Source organism: Hemiscyllium ocellatum, chromosome 4 (genome assembly GCF_020745735.1).
Source record: "Hemiscyllium ocellatum isolate sHemOce1 chromosome 4, sHemOce1.pat.X.cur, whole genome shotgun sequence".
NCBI lineage: Eukaryota > Metazoa > Chordata > Chondrichthyes > Orectolobiformes > Hemiscylliidae > Hemiscyllium > Hemiscyllium ocellatum.
Genome location: NC_083404.1, coordinates 129,354,127 through 129,378,085, shown reverse-complemented (window position 1 = coordinate 129,378,085; position 23,959 = coordinate 129,354,127). Strand labels below are relative to the sequence as shown.

Sequence of the window (23,959 nt, the reverse complement as noted above, 5' to 3'; positions counted from 1 at the left end):
GAGTCAGAGTTTGCTGACAAAAGGAAAATTGCTCAATGTCCATGCATTACACTTCCTATGCAGTATTGCAGCTGTAAAGTTGTTTGCCCAAGGGATTAAAAAAGTAAATAATTATTCCCTTTCTTAGCCTTAATTGATTTTGCAACTTCTATAGAATAGAATGGTTTGACACCATCGCCTGTTGCTGATATTACCCCTCGTTCATAAATAATTACACTGCTTGTGGTTCATTCGATTACACAGCAATGACACTCGCCCTTGGTTGATATTGTCCTGATTTGTTGCATCTTGTTCTTTTTGGCTGTTCCCACCCATTTCGGCCATCCTCTACTGTTTCCTCTTGTTCCAAAGCCTCCAAGTGACTGGGTGAATGAGACCTATCTTGTTTAAATAGAATGAAATGTCAACATAAGGCAGGTGAAGAACTGTTCAGCACTGTCCACATGGCTCTCTTTCCTGACTTAGCACTTCACTTTGCATTGGCCACAGGTAACCTATCTACCCTGTCATGGATAACTATCTCCGCTTGAGCTCTGACCACCTCTTTTTATCATAGCTGTGACCTTGGACACTTGTGCATTGACCCTGGAGATACAAGCCTCGTAGCTTCAGTCACCCAGTCCTCCCTTTGCTTCCCATCCCATTTGCCGTCTAACATTTCAATCTCTCTTCTGTCATGTTTGCGATCGCAAAATTAAAGACCCACTTTCCCCTTCATCCGGCAGCCTCACTCTATCCATGCAATCCTTCAAGGCCTGGCACAGCCTGCCTTCTTGCACTCTTGCAGCCGTGACCCAATGTTCTGAGACAGCAGCCACCTTCGTTCCACAGACAAGTATCCTGATCTCCCTAAACAGTCAACACTGTCCCTCCCATTGATAGCTGTGACCTCCCTGGACAATTGTCACCCAAATTCAATGCAATTGTTTGGTCTCCTTTCCCCTGGCTGAGAAACATTCCCAATATAAAACCAGCTGATCCTGTTCATTCCGAATCCTCAAGGAAGGCTACTTCACCTGCTGCACACTACCTTTAACCAGTCAGATCTCTGAAGGCACATGTTTCTCATTTGCTGATGACTTAATCACAAAGGCACATTTTAATATGGCAACCATATGTTACAATGATGAGTATTCTTGACTTTTTAATTCTTGACTTGTTAATTTTTGACTTTAAAAAGGTTCCTACAGCTTCCCATTGGGAATCTGTCTTTCATCTACTTTCACCTTAATTACCAACTCTTAGCTGGTCTTGAGAAAAGCTGTCATTTCACCCTTTGCACAATTCGGTGCCCCTTTCCTGCTCACAGTAGCAACATTACCACCCAGGGTGATATTTATATTATAAAAAAAATCCATCTCAAGTCTGTATATTTTCCCTTTTAATTTTCCTGGTCCTCATCACAAGTCTAGAATAAACCTGAACTTGTTTATTTATTGTTTGGTATGTGGATGATGACTTTTACTGCTGTCTCGAGTTGACATATGGCCATGGTCAAGTTTCTTGAAGCTGTTTGATACAATTTTGTGACTTGCTAGGTTACTTCAGATGACAGTAAAGAGTCAACTGTTAGTGTAATCTAGGAGTTACAGATGGGCTGTAATGTTTACGACCAGCATATTTGCTTGCTTAAAGGTTGTTGGTAAGACGGATTTTTTCCAACAACTTTTAGTGATGCCAGCATTTTATTTTCAATTATTTCTAACTGAATTCAAGTTCTGAAACTCTATTTGGTGTCATTTGGCTTAACTTTGTCTGGGTTGTCTAGAAAGCCATTTACGTTATTTTAATCCCTCTGTAATACAAACAGTTGGGTTTGTATTACAAGCCTTGCGTACTCTCAAATTGATTGCTACAATCATTCTCTGAAAAAGTTTCTGTTATATAATACTTTAATATTCTGCTGTCTGAATGTCCATTTTGTTTCTGGTATGGATATCTTGTGTACATGCGAAGCTGAGTATTACATAAAAGCTCAGTTGAGGGCTTGTTGCCTAGTTTTTAGCAACAGTGCTCCATAACAAGTATTGCCCATTCTCAGGGAAAGATGACTTAATTTGAGTGCTCCCTTAATTGAGTGGGAAATCATTGGTGTGAATCTGTATCTAGTACAATGTCTCAAGCATTGATGTTCTGACATTAACCAGACTGAATGCTGAAAGTCACAACTTTATTAAATTGGCAGGTATATTTCATTTTCAGAAGTGTTGAATTTTCAGTATTTTGGATATTACATCGACTTAAAAGTTGAATTTTTGGGATCAAATTTTTTAGACTAAATGTAAGGAGACAGCTTTTACATGAGTTATACCTAACAAAGGATTGAAATCCATGGCAAACTTTTTAATGGTTTTGGCAGTTTCTGTGTTTGCTGGCCATGTTCTGGATTCAGCAGGAACTGTATCCTAGTCTATATACAGAAAGTTTTTATGTTTAAAAAGGGGAAAAAAGTGTTGTGGAAAAGACTTTTCATGCCAAACATGTTCCCAAAACTAATGCAAGGTGTAGGTAAAATGAAATATTTTGAGGCCAAATGTCAACAATACAAGTCTTACCTTGTCTCATGATTTTGCCATTTCCAAAAGAAAATACAATTAAAATCATATCTGCACTTTTTAAAAAAAAAATCACTTGGGTTATGACATTTTTAAAATTCATTAATGGGATGTGGGTACAGCTGGTTGGGCCAGCATATATTCCCCATCTCTTAGATGCTTTTGCGAAGGTAGTGGTGAGTTGCCTTCTTGAAACGTTGCAATGATTTGCTTCAGGTAGACCCACAATGTTGTTCGGAAGGGAACTTTACAATTTTGTAGATATCGTAGACTATTTAGCATTTATTTATCATTTTATGCAAATAAGCATAACATTTTTGTTCTAATTTTAAACCGAAATAGATGTAAGACTATTCATCTTAAAATTGTGTATTACTGTCCATTATGACTACAGCTTGAATGTTTGGATTCTGAATCTCATGCCACTGAGCATGTGCCTACAATTTAAAACAAGGACCATTTTATTTATAAACATTGAATCAACCTTTTTATTGTAGAAGTGTATAACATTTTCTGTTGTTGAAGCCCTAAATATCGCAAAATTCTGAAAGGCTAATTTGTTTTTATGACAACCAATTTCTTGCATAAATTCATTTTTAAAAAACAGTGAAATGTTAATGTTTTCTCATTTGAATTAATCCTTTTTATTCTCTTAGCTCATTTCTACTGAGTATGCTTCCTACTATACTGATCATCGGATTTCTGCTGTTTACCCTGAGAAGAGGGTCAGCAGGAGTTGGCCGATCCGGACGTGGCATGGGAGGATTATTTAGCGTTGGTGAAACAACAGCCAAGATGCTCAAGGATGAAATTGATGTAAAATTCAAGGATGTTGCAGGCTGTGAGGAAGCAAAGTTGGAAATAATGGAATTTGTTAATTTTCTGAAGAACCCAAATCAGTATCAAGAACTTGGAGCCAAAATTCCAAAGGTAAGTTGTCTTTTGAGACAAATCCAACTTCAAGAAGTGAAACTGCAGTGAGTAACATATGAATGTAGCCAAGTGTCATTAACCTACTGCTATAGGTTTACTGTTGAATTAGGATCTCTGTTAATACAGAGTTTTGAGGATAATTTGGAGGGCCAAAGGGCCTGTTCCTGGACTGTAAATTTTCTTTGTTCTTAAATGCTAATATCCCAATCTTCCAAATGTGGGCGACAGATTCAGTCCACATTGCTATGGGTCAGGAATCACATGTAGGCCAGACCAAGTAAGGATGGAAATTTCCTTCTCTCAAGGGCATTTTCCGACAATCAACAATGGATTCATCATTATTCTCCTAATTTCAGATTTTTATTGGATTAAAATTCCACCTTCTGCCATGGCAGGATTTGAAACTTGAGTCCCCAGCGCATCACTTGGGTCTCTGAATTGACAACCCAGTGATAGTACCATGAGGTCATGTCCACCTTGAATGCAGTAATGCAGATGAGACTGAGCCAAAGTCCTGTGTAGGTTCAGTTCCCCATCCTAACTTCAAAAAATAAATTCTGAGTATTGATTGAAAAGATTAAGCAATTCATTGAGCATAAAGTGTTGGATCAATTTACATCATACTTGAAGGAGCTTTTTGTTTTGTTGTATTCAGCCCACGACCCATGAACAAATTTTAAAATTAGATAATTTAAAACAAAATTAAACTAGCATTGCATTAGGTAGTAAGTTGCATGTTGATGTAAAGTAATGATCTGCATAAACCAAGTCCTTTGGTTTTTTTTGGATCAGAAAGTAATACGTTATTATTATACCTGTGAACGGAGTAATGAGTTTCTCTAAACCCCATCCAAAGTGAATGAAGCATTCTTTTCACAGGGAGCTATCCTTACGGGTCCTCCAGGCACTGGGAAAACTTTGTTAGCAAAGGCTACTGCAGGAGAGGCCAATGTTCCATTCATCACAGTTAATGGTTCTGAGTTCTTGGAAATGTTTGTTGGTGTGGGCCCTGCAAGGGTAAGTTTTACGTATTTAATTTGAAGTTCTAAATGTTCAAAATGATCTGATGGTCTCTTATAGGTGACCTTTTTCCTAGAAAGGAACTGAAGAGATCTTTGGAAGAAATCATGCCCGTTCCTGAAAGGATGACTTTAAAAGTTCACTCGAACTAACCCCACCTTGACTAGTTATTACAAATGCATGTGCATATTAAGATAACTGTATGTGAGAAGATACTCAATCCAAGAAGGTCAACAGGACAGTAGATTTGTTCCCTTAAACAGTACTAATTGAGTTTGATCACAGCTTGATCAATATTGTTTGAGCATAAAACCAACCATTCAATCCTTCACATCTGTTTGATATTCAGTCTGCTTAATGTTGGTGTGTATATACAACCTACTTACCGAGCCTTTAATACATAACATATTTTTTCCAACTAAAATCCATCATTTCCAGTATGAAAATATCAATTTATTTACAATTTTACAAGCCTTTAGGAAAGGAAGTTACAAATCGCTACACTCTCTGTAGGAAAAGTAATTCTTGGTGTCATTCCAAAGTGGTCTAGCTCAGGTTTAATGATTGTAGCTCCTTGTTCTGGATCCCCCAAAATAGGCATTTCTCTGTTGAAGACCTTTGGAATTTTAAACATCCTGATTATATCCCCATTATCTTCTAAACTTAAGATAATTCAAACCAAATTTATGCCATGTGTCCTCATAATTTAGCCCTGTCAGTGCCTATATCAATCTGGTGAGTTTGTGCCTTACTCTCTCAAAAAGTCAATATGTCCTTCCTGAGTAGGAGAGCCAAATATGTTATGCACCTGCCTTGTGTGTTTTCAGCAGTGGGAAGACGTGTAAAGTAATGTCGGGATCCAGTCCACTCCCTTCCCTCTTAGCCCAATGCCCACTCTATGCCAAATAGGTGGTCTGCTTATAGTGTGTGAACAAATAATTCAAGGTCAGTTGAGCTTGTTTCCTCACCTTGAACGCTGTGCCACAACTTTGCTCACTTATTTACTCTTTCCCTTAACTTAGCTACTTATTGTGCTTCCCATCTTAACGTCATCTGCAAATTTTGCTGTAGCGTTCTCTCTCCTTCCAAGTCCTTGATATATATGATGTAAAGATGTAGCCCTGGTACAGATCCTTGGGAATTTCCACTTGTCACATCTAATCCTCGTATACCTTGTTCCTGCTCTCTACCTTCTACCTCCCAATCAAATATTTGCCAGGTAATTGCCGTTCTCTATTTGCATTTACACAGTGATCAGACATGTTGGTCATATGTTAGATTCTGGAGCATAGATTCTGTTCCTTTCAAGTCAGTCCTCAGGAATTTGGGATACGAGACTTTATTTGTAGTACATTTAGATTTACTGTAATTAATGGGTGGCGCTAACAGTTGTGAATTTTTTCACTCCATATTTGAATAAATCAATCTCTGATCAGGTGTAGAGTGAATCATTAAATTGAGTAAAGATTCCTGTGCTGTGCTGCAGTTCCGGTTTAAAATAGTAACAACCTATCACTTTCTGCTGTTTACTGTAGCCATCCAGTATTGAAGGCTGATTGACAGAAATCATTTTGTGAAGAGTTATGTTCTGTATTGCTCTATCAAAGACTATAAATGAGCAATTAACACTTGTAGTGTTTAATCTACAATTGTCCGTTTGTCCCTATGTATTTTATCTGTCCCTAGCAGAAAATCAGTTGTCAACACTTTACATAAAAGAAATTCTGATCAAGCATTAGTTGTCATGCTTCTAACCTACTTTTCCAAATTCAGGTTAGGTCATTGTCAGATGGCCTCTAAGATCTTTTTGTTGACTTTAATCTGCTTAAAAAAAACATGTTGTCAATGTACACTGAAGTAATTGATTCTATAATTACTCCATTTTCTGTCTGACCTTCTGATTTTGTTATGTATTTGAGGTTTAAAAAAAAATTGATCAGGTTCCATTGTCACTCAATAGATTGACAACTTTCTAGTCAGTGAGACCTTATCTGAACATTAAATGTTTGGTTTTGAACAGTTTTGATATTAATGTTGTTATACTCTATTGTTTACATTCTGAATTTGCATCATAATATGTATCAAATGATCTCTTGAACATTTTTCAGACAGAATGCTTCTGCGCATCATATCTTGGTATAAGCAATACAAGTTCCATTGAAAATTGCTGTTTAATTAGCTTTTGTAGGAAATTCCATTATGAAAGTAATGCATGCCCAACTGCGCTCATCTCATAATGCAAAATGCTTTCTTAAAGAGAGTCAGAATTTACAGTAAAAAAAATCTGACCCTTACTTAAAGATCAGTCTGTATCTACAATAGATCATAAGTACACAGTTGTACACCGTTAAACACACGAACTCAAATTGTTTTCCAAAATATGAGAGCGCTTAATAAACTGATCAAATAGAATGTCTCATCGTCTGGCTGCTCTTTCAAATGTATCAGAATGGTCTACCTGCAAGATAGGTGCAGATTAAATCTATGCAAGAATATAATCTGTCCATTTCTGTCTTAAGTTTCTTTTGTAATGATGGGCTGCAAAGTCTTAGTTACTGCCAAACAACTTCTCTGGCACTCAATTAACCAAGTGCAGAGTCTCATCCTTGAGATTTTATAGAACCTTTATTTTTAAAAAGCAATTCATTTTTTCCTTTGTTTCTTTTTCACTCTTTTAAAAAAGACAAAATATACAAGAGTATCAATTCTTCAAATGAGTAAATGTGTCTCCAGACTCTGTCAGAGATTCTTGTCCAGAGATTTGAGCATAAGCGTTTCATGAGAACTCCTGTACTCGGGTAGTGTTGAGCTGTTACAGATGCCAATTTATATTATCTAGAAAGACAAGTCTGCAGATACATAAGAACACCACCACCACCACAAGTTCCCCTCCAAGCCATATACCATCCTGACTTGGAATTGTTTCTCAATGGACAACACGTCCACTGCTGTCTACATATCCTTTGTAATAATGGGCTGCAAAGTCTTAATTATTGCCAAACAACTTCTCTGGCACTCAGAATTAACCAAGTATGAAAGAGAGAAGGCTGCAGCAAAATTTGCATATGTTAAGATGGGAAGCACAATAAGTAGATGAGAACATGAAATTATTAAGGGACAGAGTAATTAAGTGAGCAAAACTGTGGCACAGCATTCAATGTGAGGAAACAAGCTCAACTGACCTTGAATTATTTATTCGCATACAGCGAGCGGACCACCTATTTGCCATAGTGTGAGCATGGGGCTAAGGGGGAAGGTGATGGACTGGATCCCCACATTACTTCACATGTCTCCCCACTGCTGAAAACACACCAGGCAGGTGCGTGACATATTTGGCTCTCCTACTCAGGAAGGACATATTGACTTTTTAGAGAGTAAGGCTCAAACTCACCAGGTCGATTATAGGCACTGACAGGGCTAAATTATGAGGACACATGGCATAAACTTGGTTTGAATTATCTTCAGTTTTCAGTGTTGCTGGATCAAATTTTAGTACTTTCCCTAATAGCATTGTGTCCCTACATCGCAAAGATGGCAAAGCAGTTTACCACTGCTTTCTCACGGGCTGTTAAGTTGGGCAATATGTGCTAACCTATCAGTGATGCCCATATCTGCTGAATGAACGTTTAAAAAACTACAAGGACCATCCTTCCACATGTACTTGATTGGCTGTAAAGCACTTTGAGATGACCTAAAGTCATAAAAAATACTATAGAAATACAAGTCTTTCTTCCTCCTTACCTTTTCTTTACTTTTTACTTTACTGAAACTAGACTGACTTGTAAAGAATAAAAGTAAATTTATACCATGTACATAAACATCCTGAGTAACTTGTCACACTTCTAGGTTCGAGACCTGTTTGTAATGGCTCGAAAAAATGCTCCTTGTATCCTCTTCATCGATGAGATTGATGCAGTTGGAAGGAAAAGAGGTCGAGGTAATTTTGGAGGGCAGAGCGAGCAGGAGAACACACTAAATCAGTTATTGGTAGAAATGGATGGTGAGTACAATTTACTGGTATAACTAGATCTGTCTTTGGAATATGATGCTCTGTGTATGCTTTTTAATACATATTTGTAGTGCATCAATTATAAAATTTAACACCTATTAAATGCCATTTTCATGCAAAAACATGTATTCTTGGTTGCTTATCTGAGCTGACATTTGTGCATTTTGGACTGATAATTTCCCTTCTCACAAAGCTGAACTGACCTGACCCTAACCACATTTTCCCCTGCTCCATACTCCTCATCCTGTTTAAGTCCTTCAGAGATTCTTTTATTCTTTGCTGAGATGTGAGTTTCACTAATAAGACCAGAAATTGATGGCCATTCTCATTGATCTGAAAGTAAGGACATTTTGGAGGACAGTTAGGAGTCAGCCGCATTGCTAGGAGTCAGGAGCCACATGGAGACCAGACCAGCTAAGAATGGCAGAACATTTTTATGAAGATTGATAGTTTCATGGTCACTATTTCTCAGGCTGACTTTCAATTTCAGGTTTTATTAAATTGAATTCAAATATCATCAACATGGATCTCTAGAATACTATTCCAGTGGTATTACCACTATACCACCATCTAGGAGGACTTAGTGCAGGGCTTCTGTTGATGTCTATGTTGAGGATGAGATTTGCATTGGCTCAGATATTGTGATCACCATCTGAACAGATTCAACCAACAGTAACCCTTTTAAAATTACTCATTACTTCACCTGTGATTCTTCTGTCAATTTTGAATGAGAGATGCAAGAGAAAAAGCCACTTAGTGCAAGAATAGAGTTACAGGCCAAGACACTGTCATTTTTACAACCAATGCTGCACAATTCAGGAGTTCAAAGGTCCCAGAAGCACGCTGGCAGTGACTGTGGAAAAGCAAGTGAGAGTTACGTGAGGGCATAGGGTGTCAAGTGGGTAAGGCAGGGGAAGCTTAGGGTGACAGATGGAAAATGGGGTGGTTGGGGTCCCAGATAAGATTAGAGTGGTGCTGGAAAAGCACAGCAGGTCAGGCAGCATCCAAGGAGCAGGATAATCGATGTTTCGGCAAAAGCCCCAAATCAGGAATACTGCCTCAGAAGCTGTCTGATCCTGTGTTTTTCCAGCACCACTCTAATCTTGACTCTAATCTCCAGTATCTGCAGTTTCCACTTCTGCCTAGGGTGCCATATAAGTTGAGTGCATGTGGTGTGGCAGAATGTTTTGTTTGGCAGGATCTGTGGTGTCAGCCTGGGATAGGGGGAGGTTGGTGGGAGCGGGGTGGGAGTGCCTTGGCTGCTTTTATATCTGGGAGCATGAGTTAGGAGTCGAAAGAGATGTACAAGGGTTTTGTTGTGCATTGGGTTGGCATTGTCAGTGGTGAGTTGGGGGTCAATTCAGTTACCCAGAAGTTAGTCAGTTTTTAATCCTGTAACTTTTCCTAGGTAACTATTAACCTTAAGAGTTGTAATGCCCCACATTTTAAGGTACTTTTTCAGTTAATTCCAGATGCATTGAAGTTTTTCAACAGATTTCAATTTCTTGGTCAGTTCCCATAGAGCCAGCACGGTACCGGTGCACAACTCCAGTCTATGCTGTTCTAATAACTAAGCAGGTTAGCTGCAGTCACTATCTGTATTACAAATAATTATCTTATTTGTATTGGCTACTTTACATGAATCATTATGGAAGGAAACACGATGTCATCACTTAGACATTTTATGCATTTTAAAACTGCAGTACAAACAGATGGCTGCGAAGGCCATGTTAGTACAGATGGTTCGCGTAAAGATATTATAAATATTCCAATTTCAGCATCATGCATGGTACAGATAGGAACATTTTAAAACTGTACCTAAGTATTTTCTCGCAGATTTTCAAAGTGCTGTTCATATCTACATTCAACTTGACGGTGCATAGCCAAACTGGGGTATTTTTCTCTACTGCATTAATTTGAATAAATGATTCTTGCTCAGGATAGGGTATTTCTCCAGTGGAGTATTTATTCTATGTGACATTTGGTTTTCACCTTGCTACCTCCCTTCCATTAGACTCCACCTCCTGATGCTGCCTGACTTGCTGTGTTCTTCCAGCCTCCTTACATTTCACATGTTTCTGTGCAGCAGTCCCTCCCCTGCTGAACCTCTGACTGCACTTCTTTGTTTAGCCACGAGATGATGCACAAGAATGATCAGCATTGATTCCCTGCCTACTGTGGCTGCAGATGCAAAATAAAATTCATCATGTGAATTTGTGAACACCTCCATGAGAAGTTTTGATTCTCTCTCCCTTCCAGTCAAAGCTGCTGTGCCTCTGCAAGGTTTCTGCTTCTTGCTATGCTAAAAATTGGGAACTGCAAAAGCAATTGTTATATTACTTCCTGCTGGGGCAATGGCCCTGCATTGTTTTGCAACTACAGCCTCATCTGACTTCCCTGTTTTAGCATTCTTAGTGACTTTCTCGTTTCGGAGCTACTTCCAAATTGAATGCGAAAAATTGCAGTTATGCTTGCAAAACATTTAATTGTACTTTGACAAGATTCCTCCAAATAGGAAACCTGCAACTGTTAAGTTCCCATGTGGGGAGGAATGAACTGGCTGTACTATTTTATTCATCAATTCCTTTGGTTCATTGCAACATGGTTAAGCTATAATTGGTCTCGCGTCCGAAGAAAGCGTGCTCTTGCCATAGAGGAAGTGCAGTGAAGGTTTGCTAAGCTGATATCAAGGATTGCAAGACTGTTGTGTGAGGAGAGATGGGTTTGAGTGAACCTGTATTTCCTTGAATTTAGAGGGATGAGAAAGAATGAAATTTTAGCAGGGCTGGGCAAACCAGATCCAAGGAGGATGCTCCCCACAGTTGGCGAATCTAGAATCAGCGATCACAGTCTCAGAATATAGGTAAAGCATTTAAGACTGAGATTTATTCACATTTACATGGTGTTGAGATAGAGGATTAGCCATGATCCTGTTGAATGGTGGAATAGGCTTGAAGGGCTGAATGGCCTACTTCTATTCCTAGTATCTGTTTCTGTAAATGATACCTTACTTTGTGAGTACCTTTCTCTCAGACCCAATTGAACTTTTATTATAAAGAAACCAATTAGGTCAGGTTTTCTTGAATTATGAAAAAGTATGAGTTAATTAATTACTAAATATGAAAAGAAAAACTAAAGCAGCATACATGCTAACACATTAGAAATAAGAGGTAAGTCCAAAAAGGTAAAAGTTTTTCGCACCCACTAATGTGTGGGTCATATTTTTAGATTAGATTCCCTACAATATGGAAACAGGCCCTTCGGACCAACAAGTCCACACCGACTCTCCAAAGAGTAACCCACCCAGACTCATTCATCTACATTTACCCTTGACTAATGCACCTAATACTTTGGGCAATTTAGCATGGCCAATTCACCTGACCTGCACACCTTTGTGATTGTGGGAGGAACCCAGAGCAGACATGGGGAGAATGTGCAAACTCCACACAGACAGTCAACGGGAGGTGGGAATTGACCCTGGGTCCCTGGCACTGTGAGGTAGCAGTGCTAATCACTGAGCCACCATGCCGTCGCATTTTGGATAGGCTGAATAGTCAAGGTCTTTTCCCCAGGTTTGCGGAGTCAAAAACTAGACGACATAGCTTTAAAGTGAGAGCAGAAAGATTTAAAAGGGACCTCTGACATCTTTTTCATGCAGAGGGTGATGAGCTTATGGAATGAGCTACCCGAGCGTGTGGTGGAGGCTGGTACAATTACAACATTTAAAAAGCATCTGAATGGGTATATGATAGGAAGGATTTAGAAGGATGTGGACCAAATGCAGGCAAATGAGACTAGATTTATCTAGGATACCTGGTCAGCATGGATGAGTTGGACCAAAGGGTCTGTTTCTGTGCTATACATCTGTATGATTTTATATATGAATTGTTAGAGAAGAGCTGATAGTTGTACGTTGTGGCCATTGCAGGGGAGGTTACCAGTATCTTTTGATGTTGAGATTCTTGGTTGTGTAGGCTGATTGAAGTTTCATTGTCCTAATTCCTGCAACATTGAGACTCTGAGGGTGCTCCTTTAGTTAACCCTGCATAGCAGAGGAGCACAGTGTGTCAACTATGACTTTCGGAGCATGCTAATGCAAAATGCAGTCTAGTACACATGAAAACATTTAGTCCCACTGATCCACTCCAGTCTGAAATTTTGTGAAATGTAAGTGAGAAAAGGCAGCTGTAGCAAGATTTAGGTAACATTTTATTATTACACGTCTTTTGGAAGAGCTGTAAAGTTTGAAGAAAAAACTAAATTGATATTCAAGAATCAAAGGAAGTTGCTCAGCTTGTGTTAGTTATGATAATCATACCAATTCTCCGCTTACTCATCAAGAGGTATGAAATAAGTATGGAAATGAAACTCAAAACAGGCAGAGTAACAGAAATTAGTTCAAGTGTTTTCTTGCTTTCCTGTTGTGTTCAGCTGTATGTTCCTGTTAGAGCACAGGAAAAGAAACACTGCTGACCTTGACGCACACAGATGTTATTGTTCTGCAAGGTTTTGAAAAGAAAAACTCATGATATGTGAGTAACACATTTGTGTGCATATTTGTATGGCTAGCTAACAGGAAGCAGACAGCAGACATAAATGGTCATGTTCATTTTATTTAATGTACTCATGGGATGTGGGCAAAATGACTGGACCGGTGTTTTTTAACTCATCCCTACTTGCCATTGAAAAAGTGGAGTTGAGCTACCTTCTTGAATCAGTGCAGTTCATGAGCCTCACAGCACTAGAGACCCGGGTTCGATTCCAGCCTCGGGCAATTGTCTGTGTGGAGTTTGCACATTCTACCTGTGTCTGTGTGAGTTTCCTCCGGGTGCTCCAGTTTCCTCCCAAAGTCCAAAGATATGCAGGTCAGGTGAATGGGCCATGTTGAATTGCCCATAGTGTTAGGTGCATTAGTCAGAGGGAAATGGGTCTGGATGGGTTACTCTTCAGAGGGTCGGTGTGGACTGGTTGGGCCGAACGGCCTGTTTCCACACTGTAGGGAATCTAATCTAATCTAAACTGAACTGTGTTGTACTTAGACCCACAATGCTGTTAGGAAGGGAATTCCAGGATTTTAACACAACAGCACAATGTATTTCTAAGTCAGGAGGTGATGGTGTTCTCAAGCATTTGTTACCCTTGTCTTTGTAGATGGTAGTGGTTGTGGGTTTACAGAGTGCTGTCTGAGGAGCCTTGGCTGAAATTCTGTAGTGCATCTTGTAGATGGCACATGCTGCTGCCATTGAGTTGTGGTGGTGGGGGAGTGGATGTAGTGCTGATCAAGCAGCCTGCTTAAATGCTGGATGGTGTCAAGATTCTTCAGTACCCTTGAAGCTGAATCCATCTATCACACTCCTGATTTGTAGATGTTGGAAATGCTTTGGGATGTCAGGAAGGGAATTACTCGCTGTAGGAATCCCACATCTTGTAGCTATGTATTTCTATGGCTAGTCCAGTTTAGTTTCTGATAAATGATAACCCCCAAGATGTTAATGGAGATTTAACTGAAGGTAAAACCACTGAATGCAATTGATAGATCGTGCCTTATTGGAGTTAATCATTACCCGACATTTGTGTTGCCATTTTTCAGTCCAAGCCTGGGTCTTGTCTAAGTCAAGCTACATTTGTACATGGACTGCAGCAGTCTTGAATACTGTGCAGTCATCGGTGAACCTCCCCATTTCTGACCTTATAATGGCGTAGAGTGCATTGTCTAAGCAGATGAAGATGGTTGGGCATAGCAAAATACCCTGGGAAATTCCTGCAGAGATGTCCTGGAACTGAGATGACTGATCTCCACAGCCTGGATCAGTGGTGTTGGAAGAGCGCAGCAGTTCGGGCAGCATCCAACGAGCAGCGAAATCAACGTTTCGGGCAAAAGCCCTTCACAGCCATCATCAACTTCCTTTGTGCCAGCTATGAATCCAAACAGTAGAAAGTTTTCCCTTGATCCTCAATTATTCCAGTTTTGCTCGAGCTTCATGATATCAAGAGCAGTCACTGCCTGCTCACTGCTGGAATTCAGCTTCTTTGTCCATGTTTGAATCAAGGCTGTAATGAGGTCAGAAGTTGACAAAACCCAAACTGAGTGCCAGTGCGTAGATTAGTATTGAGCAGGTACTGCTTACCAATTTGGGAAGGGGCCATACTGGACCTGGTGTTGGGGAGTGAGCCTAGCCAGGTGGTTGAAGTTTCAGGAGGGGATTACTTGGAATAATGATCGCAATTCCATAAATTTTAGAATACTTATGGACAAAGATGAGAGTGGTTCTAAAGGAAGAGTGTTAAATTGAGGAAGCGAGAGAGGAAATAGTGGGGCCGTAAAAGTTATCTTTGCAGCATCCTTGAACATGGATGAGGTCTGAGGACTGGAGAATTGCTAATGTTTTTCCCCTTGTTTAAGACGGGTAGCAGGGATAATCCAAGTAATTATAGACCAGTGAATCTGATGTCAGTGGTAGGGAAGATACCGAGGGATAGGATCTTATTTACATTTGGAAGAAAATGAGTGTACTAGTGATAGGCAGCCGGTTTTGTGCAGGGATGGTTATGTCTTACCAACTTAATAGAATTCTTTGAGGAAGTGACAAAGTTGATTGATGAGGGAAGGACCATAAATGTCATATACATGGACTTCAGTAGGGCGTTTGATAAGGTTCCTCCTTGGGCCGTTGATAGAGAAAGTGAAGTTGCATGGGGTTCAGGGTGTACTAGCTAGATGGCTAGAGAAATGACTGGGCGACAGGAGACAGGTAGTAATAGCAGTGAAAGGAAGTTTCTCAAAATGGAGAACTGTGACCAGTGGTGTTCCACAGGGATCCATGCTAGGACAACTGTTGTTTGTAATATACTCTCCTCCAGATCATTTATGTACAAGTAATCTGATTAGCAAGTTAGCAGATGTCACTAAGATTGATGGAGGAGCAAATAGTGAAGAGTACTGTCAGAGAATGCAGCAGAATATGCATAGATTGCAGAGTGGGGTGGATAAATGGCAAATGGAGTTCAATCCAGGCAAATGGATGGTGATGCATTTCGGAAGATCCAATTCTCGAGCAAAGTATACCGTAAATGAAAAAGCCCTGGGGAAAATTGATATACAGAGAGATCTAGGTGTTCGGGTCCATTGTTCCCTGAAGGTGGCAACACAGGTCAGTAAAGTGGTCAAGAAGGTATACGGCATGCTTTCCTTCATCTGATAGGGTATTGAGTACAAGAGTAAAAAGTGAGGTCTGCAGATGCTGGAGATCAGAGCTGAAAATGTGTTGCTGGTTAAAGCACAGCAGGTCAGGCAGCATCCAAGGAACAGGAAATTCGACGTTTCGGGCCAGAGCCCTTCATCAGGAATCAGTTCCTTGGATGCTGCCTGACCTGCTGTGCTTTAACCAGCAACACATTTTCAGTATTGAGTACAAGAGTTGGCAGGTCATGTCACAGTTGTATAGGACTTTGGTTTAGCCACGTTTGGATTACTGAGTACAGTTATCACAACATTTGCCAGAAGGATGTGGATGCTTTGGAGAGTGCAGAGGAGGTTCACCAGGATGTTGATTTTTATGAAGGGTGCCAGCTGTGATGAGAGGTTGAGTAGATTACGATTATTCTCATTAGAAAGACGGAGGCTGGGGGGATCTAATTGAGGTCTACAAAATCATTGAGAGGTATAGACAGAGTGGATAGCAAGAAGTTTTTTGTCCAGAATGGGGGACTCAATTATTAGGGGTCAGGAGTTCAAGGTGAGAAGGGAAAGGTTTAAGGGAAATATGCATGGCAAGTTCTTTACGCAGAGGGTGATGGGTGCCTGGAATGTGAAGAGTTGGTGGAGGCGGGCACAGTAGTGTCATTTAAGATCTATCTAGATAGATTAATAAGTGGGCAGGGAGCAGAGAGATACAGATCCTTAGAAAATAGGTGACAGGTTTAGATAGAGGGTCTAGATTGGTGCAGGCTTGCTGTACCAAAGGGCTTGTTCCTGAGCTGTTATTTTCTTTGTTCTTTGATGGCATGGTTGATGACAAGTTTCCATTTTAGCACCATGACTCAGTAGTTAATACTGCTGCTTCACAGCGTCAGGGATCTGGGTTCACTTCCATCTTTGGGTGACTGTCTGTATAGTGTTTGCACATTCTCTTCATGTTTGCATGGGTTTCCTTTGGATACTCCAGTTTCCTCCCACATTGCCAAGGTGCAGATTTGGTGAATTGGTCGTGCTAAATTGCCCACAATGCCCAGGGATGTGCGGACTAGCCATGGGAAATGCTGGGGTATGGGGGGGCGTTGTGGCTGTGGGTGGAATGCTCTACGGTAATGACTCGATAGCGCAAGTGGCCTGCTACCACACTGCAGGAATGTTATGATTCTTTACCATTGATTGCAAAAAGACAGATTTTCTTATATCACACCATGTTAGATCTGTTCTGCTTTTTGTGTACAGAATATACTTGGGCAATTTTCTGCATTGTCACTTAAAATTTAGTGTTGTATCTGTACTGGAACAGCTAAGCTAGGGGTATGGCAAGTTGTGAAGCACAAGTTCTCTGTACTGTTGCTGAAATATTGTCAGGGCCCAATATCTTAGGATTGCACTCACTGGATAACAATCAGGTATCAGATGGAGTGAGTTAAATCAAAAGAATATGAGGTGACGATTGAAACATATAGAGTTCAAATGATGATACTTCTCATAGGAGAATCTAAAGCTAGGGTTTGTATGTTGTATTAATGAGAGCTTTATTGAGAGTGTTACTGTTTTTTGTTTGGCAGGATTCAACACAGCAACCAATGTGGTGGTTTTGGCCGGCACGAACCGCCCAGATATCCTGGACCCTGCACTGATGAGGCCCGGTCGATTTGACCGACAAATTTTCATTGGTAGGTCTGACCCATGCTATTTGCTTTATTTATTCTGAGGCAAGCTGACACCAGTAGAATGTATCTTGTGCAAAAGCACGTGTGTGAGAGCGTAAAGTACAAGAACATGAGATAGGAGCAGACCATGTGCCTTGTCAAGCCTACTCAGTCATTCCACACAATCATGTCTGATCTTGAACTTCCATTTTATTTTCCTGCCCACTCCCCATAGCCCATGATCCCTGAGAAATCAAAAATCTACCAATCCCAGCCTTGAATCAATTCAATGAAGAAGCATCTACACCTCTCTGGATAAAATAAAAATTCAAAGACTTGCAACCTTTTATATGAAGAAATTTCTTCTTATCTCAGACCTAATGACCATCTCCTTATTCTGATACTGTGTGCCCACATTTTAGATTCCCTAGCCGGCAGAAACCGAATATTACACAAAATATTGGAGAAACTCAAGGTTTGGCAGCATCAATGGAGAGAGAAACTGTTCTGAAGAAGAGTCATTTTAGGCTTGAAAGATGATTGGTTTCTGTTTTCACAGATGTTCCCAGACCTGCTGAATTTTGCCAGCATTCTTTGCATTTGCTTCAGGTTTCCGGCATCCACACCTTTTGCCTTTGTCTTTCAGAATTTTGCAAGTTTCAGTTAGACAACCTCTGGTTAAAAGAAAATCTTCTCATCCCAGGAACCAATCCAATGAATCTTTTCAATAACAATTCCAAAACATGTATAGCCCATCATTAAATATCGAGACCAAACTTTCACAAAGCCCAGTGGAATTGTAGCGAGGCGTCTTTATTCTCTAATGCTCAATGAAGGCCAACAGGCCATTTTGTTTTTTCAAATGTTTCCTGTACCTACAAGTTTCATTTCTGTGCTCCTAGCATGAGCGCACTCCTGTTTCTCTGAACACCAACATTTAGAAGTTTCATGCTTTTTTAAGAAATGCTCTGTTTTTCTGTTATGTTGAAAGTTACTAACCCCTAACTTCTCACATTATACTCCATTTGCTATCTCATTGCCCACTTGATTAATTTGTCAGAATTTCTTTACAGCCTTTCTGTGCCCTCACAGCTTAGCTCTCTACCTAACTTTATGGCACAAACAAAACAAATATTGAAATTTGAAATGTGCACATTTGGTTTAAAGTTTACAAAATAATTCATGGAAAGCTATGTGCTGGCTTCGAGATGCTATTCTCTTTGTCCAGTCTAAGGGACAGCTTGCCTTGCAGCTAGACCTTAAGTTACAGTAAGAGATGGAAGGAGTAGCCACTGCACATCCACTAATATCATTTATTGTATCCGTTGCTCCCGATGCAGTCTCCTCTACATTGGGGAGAATGGGCGCCTCCTAGCAGAGCGCTTTAGGGAACATCTCCGGGACACTCGCACCAATCAACCACACCGCCCCGTGGCCCAGCATTTCAACTCCCTCTCCCACTCTGCCGAGGACATGGAGGTCCTGGGCCTCCTTCACCGCCGCTCCCTCACCACCAGATGCCTGGAGGAAGAACGCCTCATCTTCCGCCTCGGAACACTTCAACCCCAGGGCATCAATGTGGACTTCAACAGTTTCCTCATTTCCCCTTCCCCCACCTCACCCTAGTTCCAAACTTCCAGCTCAGCATGTCCCCATGACTTGTCTGGACTTGTCCTACCCACCTATCTCCTTTTCCACCTATCCATTCCACCCTCTCCACCCTGACCTATCACCTTCATCCACTCACCCATTGTACTCTATGATACTTTCTCCCCACCCCCACCTTCCTCTAGCTTATCTCTCCACGCTTCAGACACATTGCCTTTATTCCTGATGAAGGGCTTTTGCCCAAAACATCGATTTTGCTGCTCCTTGGATGCTGCCTGAACTGCTGTGCTCTTCCAGCACCACTAATCCAGAAACTGGGATATCATCTCCATTCCCATCAGTGCTGTAGCCTAAACAAAAATCTACCAACTTGTGAACTTCTGTGCAACTGCCATTCTTAGACTAGAAATCATTCCTCTGACAAAACAGTTTTGTCATCCCGACCACCCTCCATGCTGTCAGGCAGTATGGAGGCAAACTTTAAATTATTACCTTATGGAAAGAACAACTGGAAGACCCACTATTCTTGCATTCAGGCTCCCAACCCAAAATTCATCTTGATGCTTTGTGACCAGTATTTCAGATTAGCTTGGTTTTCTGATCCAGCTCAGCAACTAATGATCAACTTAGGCATACACATGGGAGTTATGTTTTTTAAAATTCACTCATGGGTGCCAGTATCTATTACCTGTTCATAGTTGCCCTTAAGAAGGTGGTGGTGTGCTACCTCCGTGAACCGCTGCAGCCCATATGCTGTAGGTAGACCCATGCATCGCAGACTCCAATCGGGTGAGGCTAGGATCACAGTTGGTGAATGACACTGAGTGGCTCACCTTTCCACACTCTATTGGAAAATGCAATCATTTGGGCAGCATTGTGGCACAGTGGTAAGCACTGCTGCCTCACAGTGCCAGAGACCTGGGTTCAATTCCCACCTCACGCAACTGTCTGTGTGGAGTTTGCACATTCTCCCCATGTCTGCGTGGGTTTCCTCCAGGTGCTCCGGTTTCCTCTCTCAGTCCAAAAGTGTGTTGGTTAGGTGAATTGGCCAGGCTAAATTGCCTGTTGTGTTAGGTGATGGGGTAAATGTAGGGGAATGGGTCTGTGTGGATTGCTCTTCGGAGGGTCGGTATGGACTTGTTGGGTCGAAGGGTGTGTTTCCACGCTCTAAGTAATCTAATCCAATCTTAAGGTAGAGTGCTTGCAAATTTGTCCTGCTTACAAAACTGTACTCAGGAAAGAATTGGGAGGCTCTAAATGAGTGAGAAAATTGGATTTTTTTTTTGTTTACGAATCCATACAGTTTGGAAACAGGCCCTTCGGCCCAACAAGTCCACACCGACACTCTGAAAAGTAAACCACCCAGACCCATCCCCTTACATTTACCCCTAACTAACCTACATATCCCGAAACACTATGGGCAATTTAGCATGGCCAGTTCACCCTCACCTGCACATCTTTGGACTGTGGGAGGAAACCCATGCAGACACGGGGAGAATGTGCAAACTCCACACAGACAGTGCCTGAGGCTAGAATCGAACCCAGGACCCTGGCGCTGTGAGGCAGCAGTGCAGCCCCAAAATTTTAAAAATGAATTCAATATAGATTGGTCCCAGGTAGTTGTTATAACCTATGTGAAACCTGCATTTTCAGATAAAACCAAAGAGAAACTCTGCTGCAAGCAGAGAAATTCAAAGGGAAACTCTGTTCAATATTGTGGTCATGGTTTGGCTTAAACTGAGCAAACTGACACCGTTTGTATTAATTCCAATCTGGAGGCTAAGTCTGTGCCCTTGCATATTTTAATATTCTATCTTTTTTTTAATAAAGCATTGTAGTGGATAGAATAGAACAAAATGTACCTTGCATACGCTGCTTTTTCATTCTCACCTGGAAAAGGATGTGTGTTAAATTGAGTTTCCCAGCCTGGGCAGGGAAAAGTGGGAGATCTGTTCATCAGAACTGCTCTTGTGAATTTCCAAATGACATCATAAGTCTAGAAAATTATTGAAGCAGACAATGAGTAGATTGTGTTGATATGTCCTTTTACTTAAAGCCCTCCGTACTAATTTTTCACTCTTTCTTCTGACTTAATAAAGGACCACCTGATATTAAAGGAAGGGCTTCGATTTTTAAAGTTCACCTCAAACCTTTAAAATTAGCAACTTCTATCAAAGGGGAGAATTTGGCAAGAAAATTAGCAGCGTTGACTCCTGGATTTACAGGTAAGTGTTCATTTATGTCAGTAGGTAATGCAGAAACAATTCCCTCCTATCAAAATTGCAGCAATTATAGTTGCACCCATTAATTTTCTGAAGCTCATTTATCAATTTTACAATTAAATTTATATATCTTCTCCAAAAAAAATCATAAGACTACTTTTTTCTACTTGGTCTTCCTCACTGCCGACTCAACCTTAAGAGAATCGTAACTAGCTTTCCCAAGTCCTTTTGTGTTTCAGATTTCTAAAGCCTTTCCCTGTTTAGAAAATAGTCTGCTCTCTATTCTTCTTGGCAAAGTGCATAATCTTTCCCACATTGTATTCCATTTGCCATTTTTGTGCCCAATCTCCCAGCCTGTTCAAGTCCTTCTAGAAAATCCTTGCATCCTCAACACAACATGTATTGCCAACTATCTTTGTGCCATCTGCAAAGGAAGTTCCATGACTTTGACCCAGAAGCAAAGGACTATTTACAAGTCAGGATGCTGGTTTGTTTGGAGAGCAACTTGCAGGTGGTGATGTTCCCATGTGTATGCTGCCCTTGTTTTTCTAGATGCATGAGATCATGGTGGAGGGAGTGATTATATATGGGTATGGTGTTAATCAAGTGGTTTGCTTTTCCTGAATGATCGAGGAGATCAGAGCTGAAAATGTGTTGCTGGAAAAGCACAGCAGGTCAGGCAGCATCCAAGGAACAGGAGATTCGATGTTTCGGGCATAAGCCCTTCTTCAGGAAACTTTCCTGAATGATGTCAAGCTTCTTGAATGTGGTTGAAGCTACATTCTTCCAGGCAAATAGGGGGTATTCCATCGCACTCCTGACTTGGGCCTTGTAGATGATGGACAGGAGTGAGTTACTCGCTGCAGGATTCCAAGCCTATTACCTGGTCTTGTAACCACTGTACTTGTATGTCTCGTCCTTTCAGTTTCTGTTTTACTATTTTCACCATTCATATACATGTGTGGAGTTTGCACGTTCATGGGCAGCACGGTGGTACAGTGGTTAGCGCTGCTGCCTCACAGCGCCTGAGACCCGGGTTCAATTCCCGACTCAGGCGACTGACTGTGTGGAGTTTGCACGTTCTCCCCGTGTCTGCGTGGGTTTCCTCCGGGTGCTCCGGTTTCCTCCCACAGTCCAAAGATGTGCGGGTCAGGTGAATTGGCCATGCTAAATTGCCCGTAGTGTTAGGTAAGGGGTAAATGTAGGGGTATGGGTGGGTTGCGCTTCAGCGGGTCGGTGTGGACTTGTTGGGCCAAAGGACCTGTTTCCACACTGTAAGTAATCTAATCTAAACAATGGCATGAACCAAGCATCAAAAGACGAGTTACATACTTAAAGAGCTGAAGAGCCAAATTTCAATGTGTTCTTGCTTGAAAATGACAGTAGATGGGAAAATTTACAGCCCATAGTCACTGGTTAAACTGAAGTCTGTGGGCATCTAAGGAACAAGTCCTCCAAATAACTGGAATCATACCTGTCATAAAGGAGATATTAGCAATTGTTGAAAACCAATCACCTTAGCTGCAGGACATTATACAGTAGTTCCTCATGGTACTATTCGAACCTCTTCTACCCTCAGTTACTTCATTAAATACTATCCTCCATCATAAATGCAGAGCTGGGCTGATGATCCAACTGTGTTCTATTGCAATTTCTCAGATAATGAACCAACTCTTGGTTGCCTGTTACAAGGCCTGGACAGCATTCATGCTTGGGAAGATAAGTGACACGTGCTCAGCAATGATCATCTCAAACAATGGAGAATCTAACCCCTTGACAGTGAATGGTGTTACCATTGTTAAACCCCAAAACATCAACATCTTAGGAATTGAGCAACAATTAACTGGATTAGTTATATAAATGCTGTGGCAATTGGGATAGTAATGAGGCATGTTATAACTCCTGGGGCTGTCTCTCCATCTTGGATGTTTCAATTGAGCCAGCATCTTAGCTTAGGGTAGAGGAGTTCAGACTTCCATTATTCCGTTATCTGCAAAGGTGATTCCTGATTTCACTTCTGAATAATCCAGTTTTAATTTTAGGATTGTACCCCCTTGTAGATTTCACATCAGAGGCAGTACATCAAATCCTCGTTGCCCGTGGGGGATAGGAGCACAAACTTTCTGCAGAAAGCAAAAACGTGGATACCACTCTTGTTATGACACGGAATAAACTCTCCTGCTTTATTTAAACCAGCCTCACGCAAAAGATTTATCCTGTGTAGTAATCTGTAGTAATCTGTCGAGATTTGAATGGCCAAGAACTATGTAAAGTAAAAATTAACAACTTTATTTCTTAAAGTATAACAGAGTAAAATTAACTAACAACTATTTACCATTCCTTATTCTAACCTATCTGTTACCTTCCCTTCTATAATACCTGTCCAATAAAACTCACAGTTAAGATTTACAAAGCAACACTTCTTATCTCAAAACCAGGCAGCTGTAGGCTCTTGTCTTTGGATCTTCCTGTGTCATCTTTCCTCCTTGTTAGGAATTTCTGTGTCACAGGTTTCTGATTGCGAAAGTACTTTTCAGACAGATATTTTTTCAAGCAGTCTGTTACATGCTACGACTTGGCAGTTCTCCTCTCAACTGTTCAATTTTCCCCAGGTTTTGTACTCCAGGGCATTGGATTGTGTCATTGGCTTTTAAGATTCAGTATACTCAATTCAAACTGGATTAGAGTTTGATATTTTTCGGGGTATAATTTAAACTGATCAGCCGAATTCAAGTTTGTTTTTGTCTCCAGGTAACAAGCTAATC

General features: G+C 40.8%; 1 protein-coding gene across 1 annotated transcript in view; it reads left to right on the top strand.

Moving 5' to 3' along the window:
- The window catches only part of afg3l2 (AFG3-like AAA ATPase 2), a 61,621-nt gene that overhangs the window by 21,174 nt on the left and 16,488 nt on the right, over positions 1–23,959 (top strand). Inside the window, exons 8-12 of the mRNA XM_060824491.1 lie at positions 3,212–3,485; positions 4,368–4,505; positions 8,355–8,508; positions 17,281–17,388; positions 21,072–21,197. Of these exons, the coding sequence (XP_060680474.1) occupies positions 3,212–3,485; positions 4,368–4,505; positions 8,355–8,508; positions 17,281–17,388; positions 21,072–21,197 (800 nt within the window). The remainder of the gene's footprint in view (positions 1–3,211; positions 3,486–4,367; positions 4,506–8,354; positions 8,509–17,280; positions 17,389–21,071; positions 21,198–23,959) is intronic.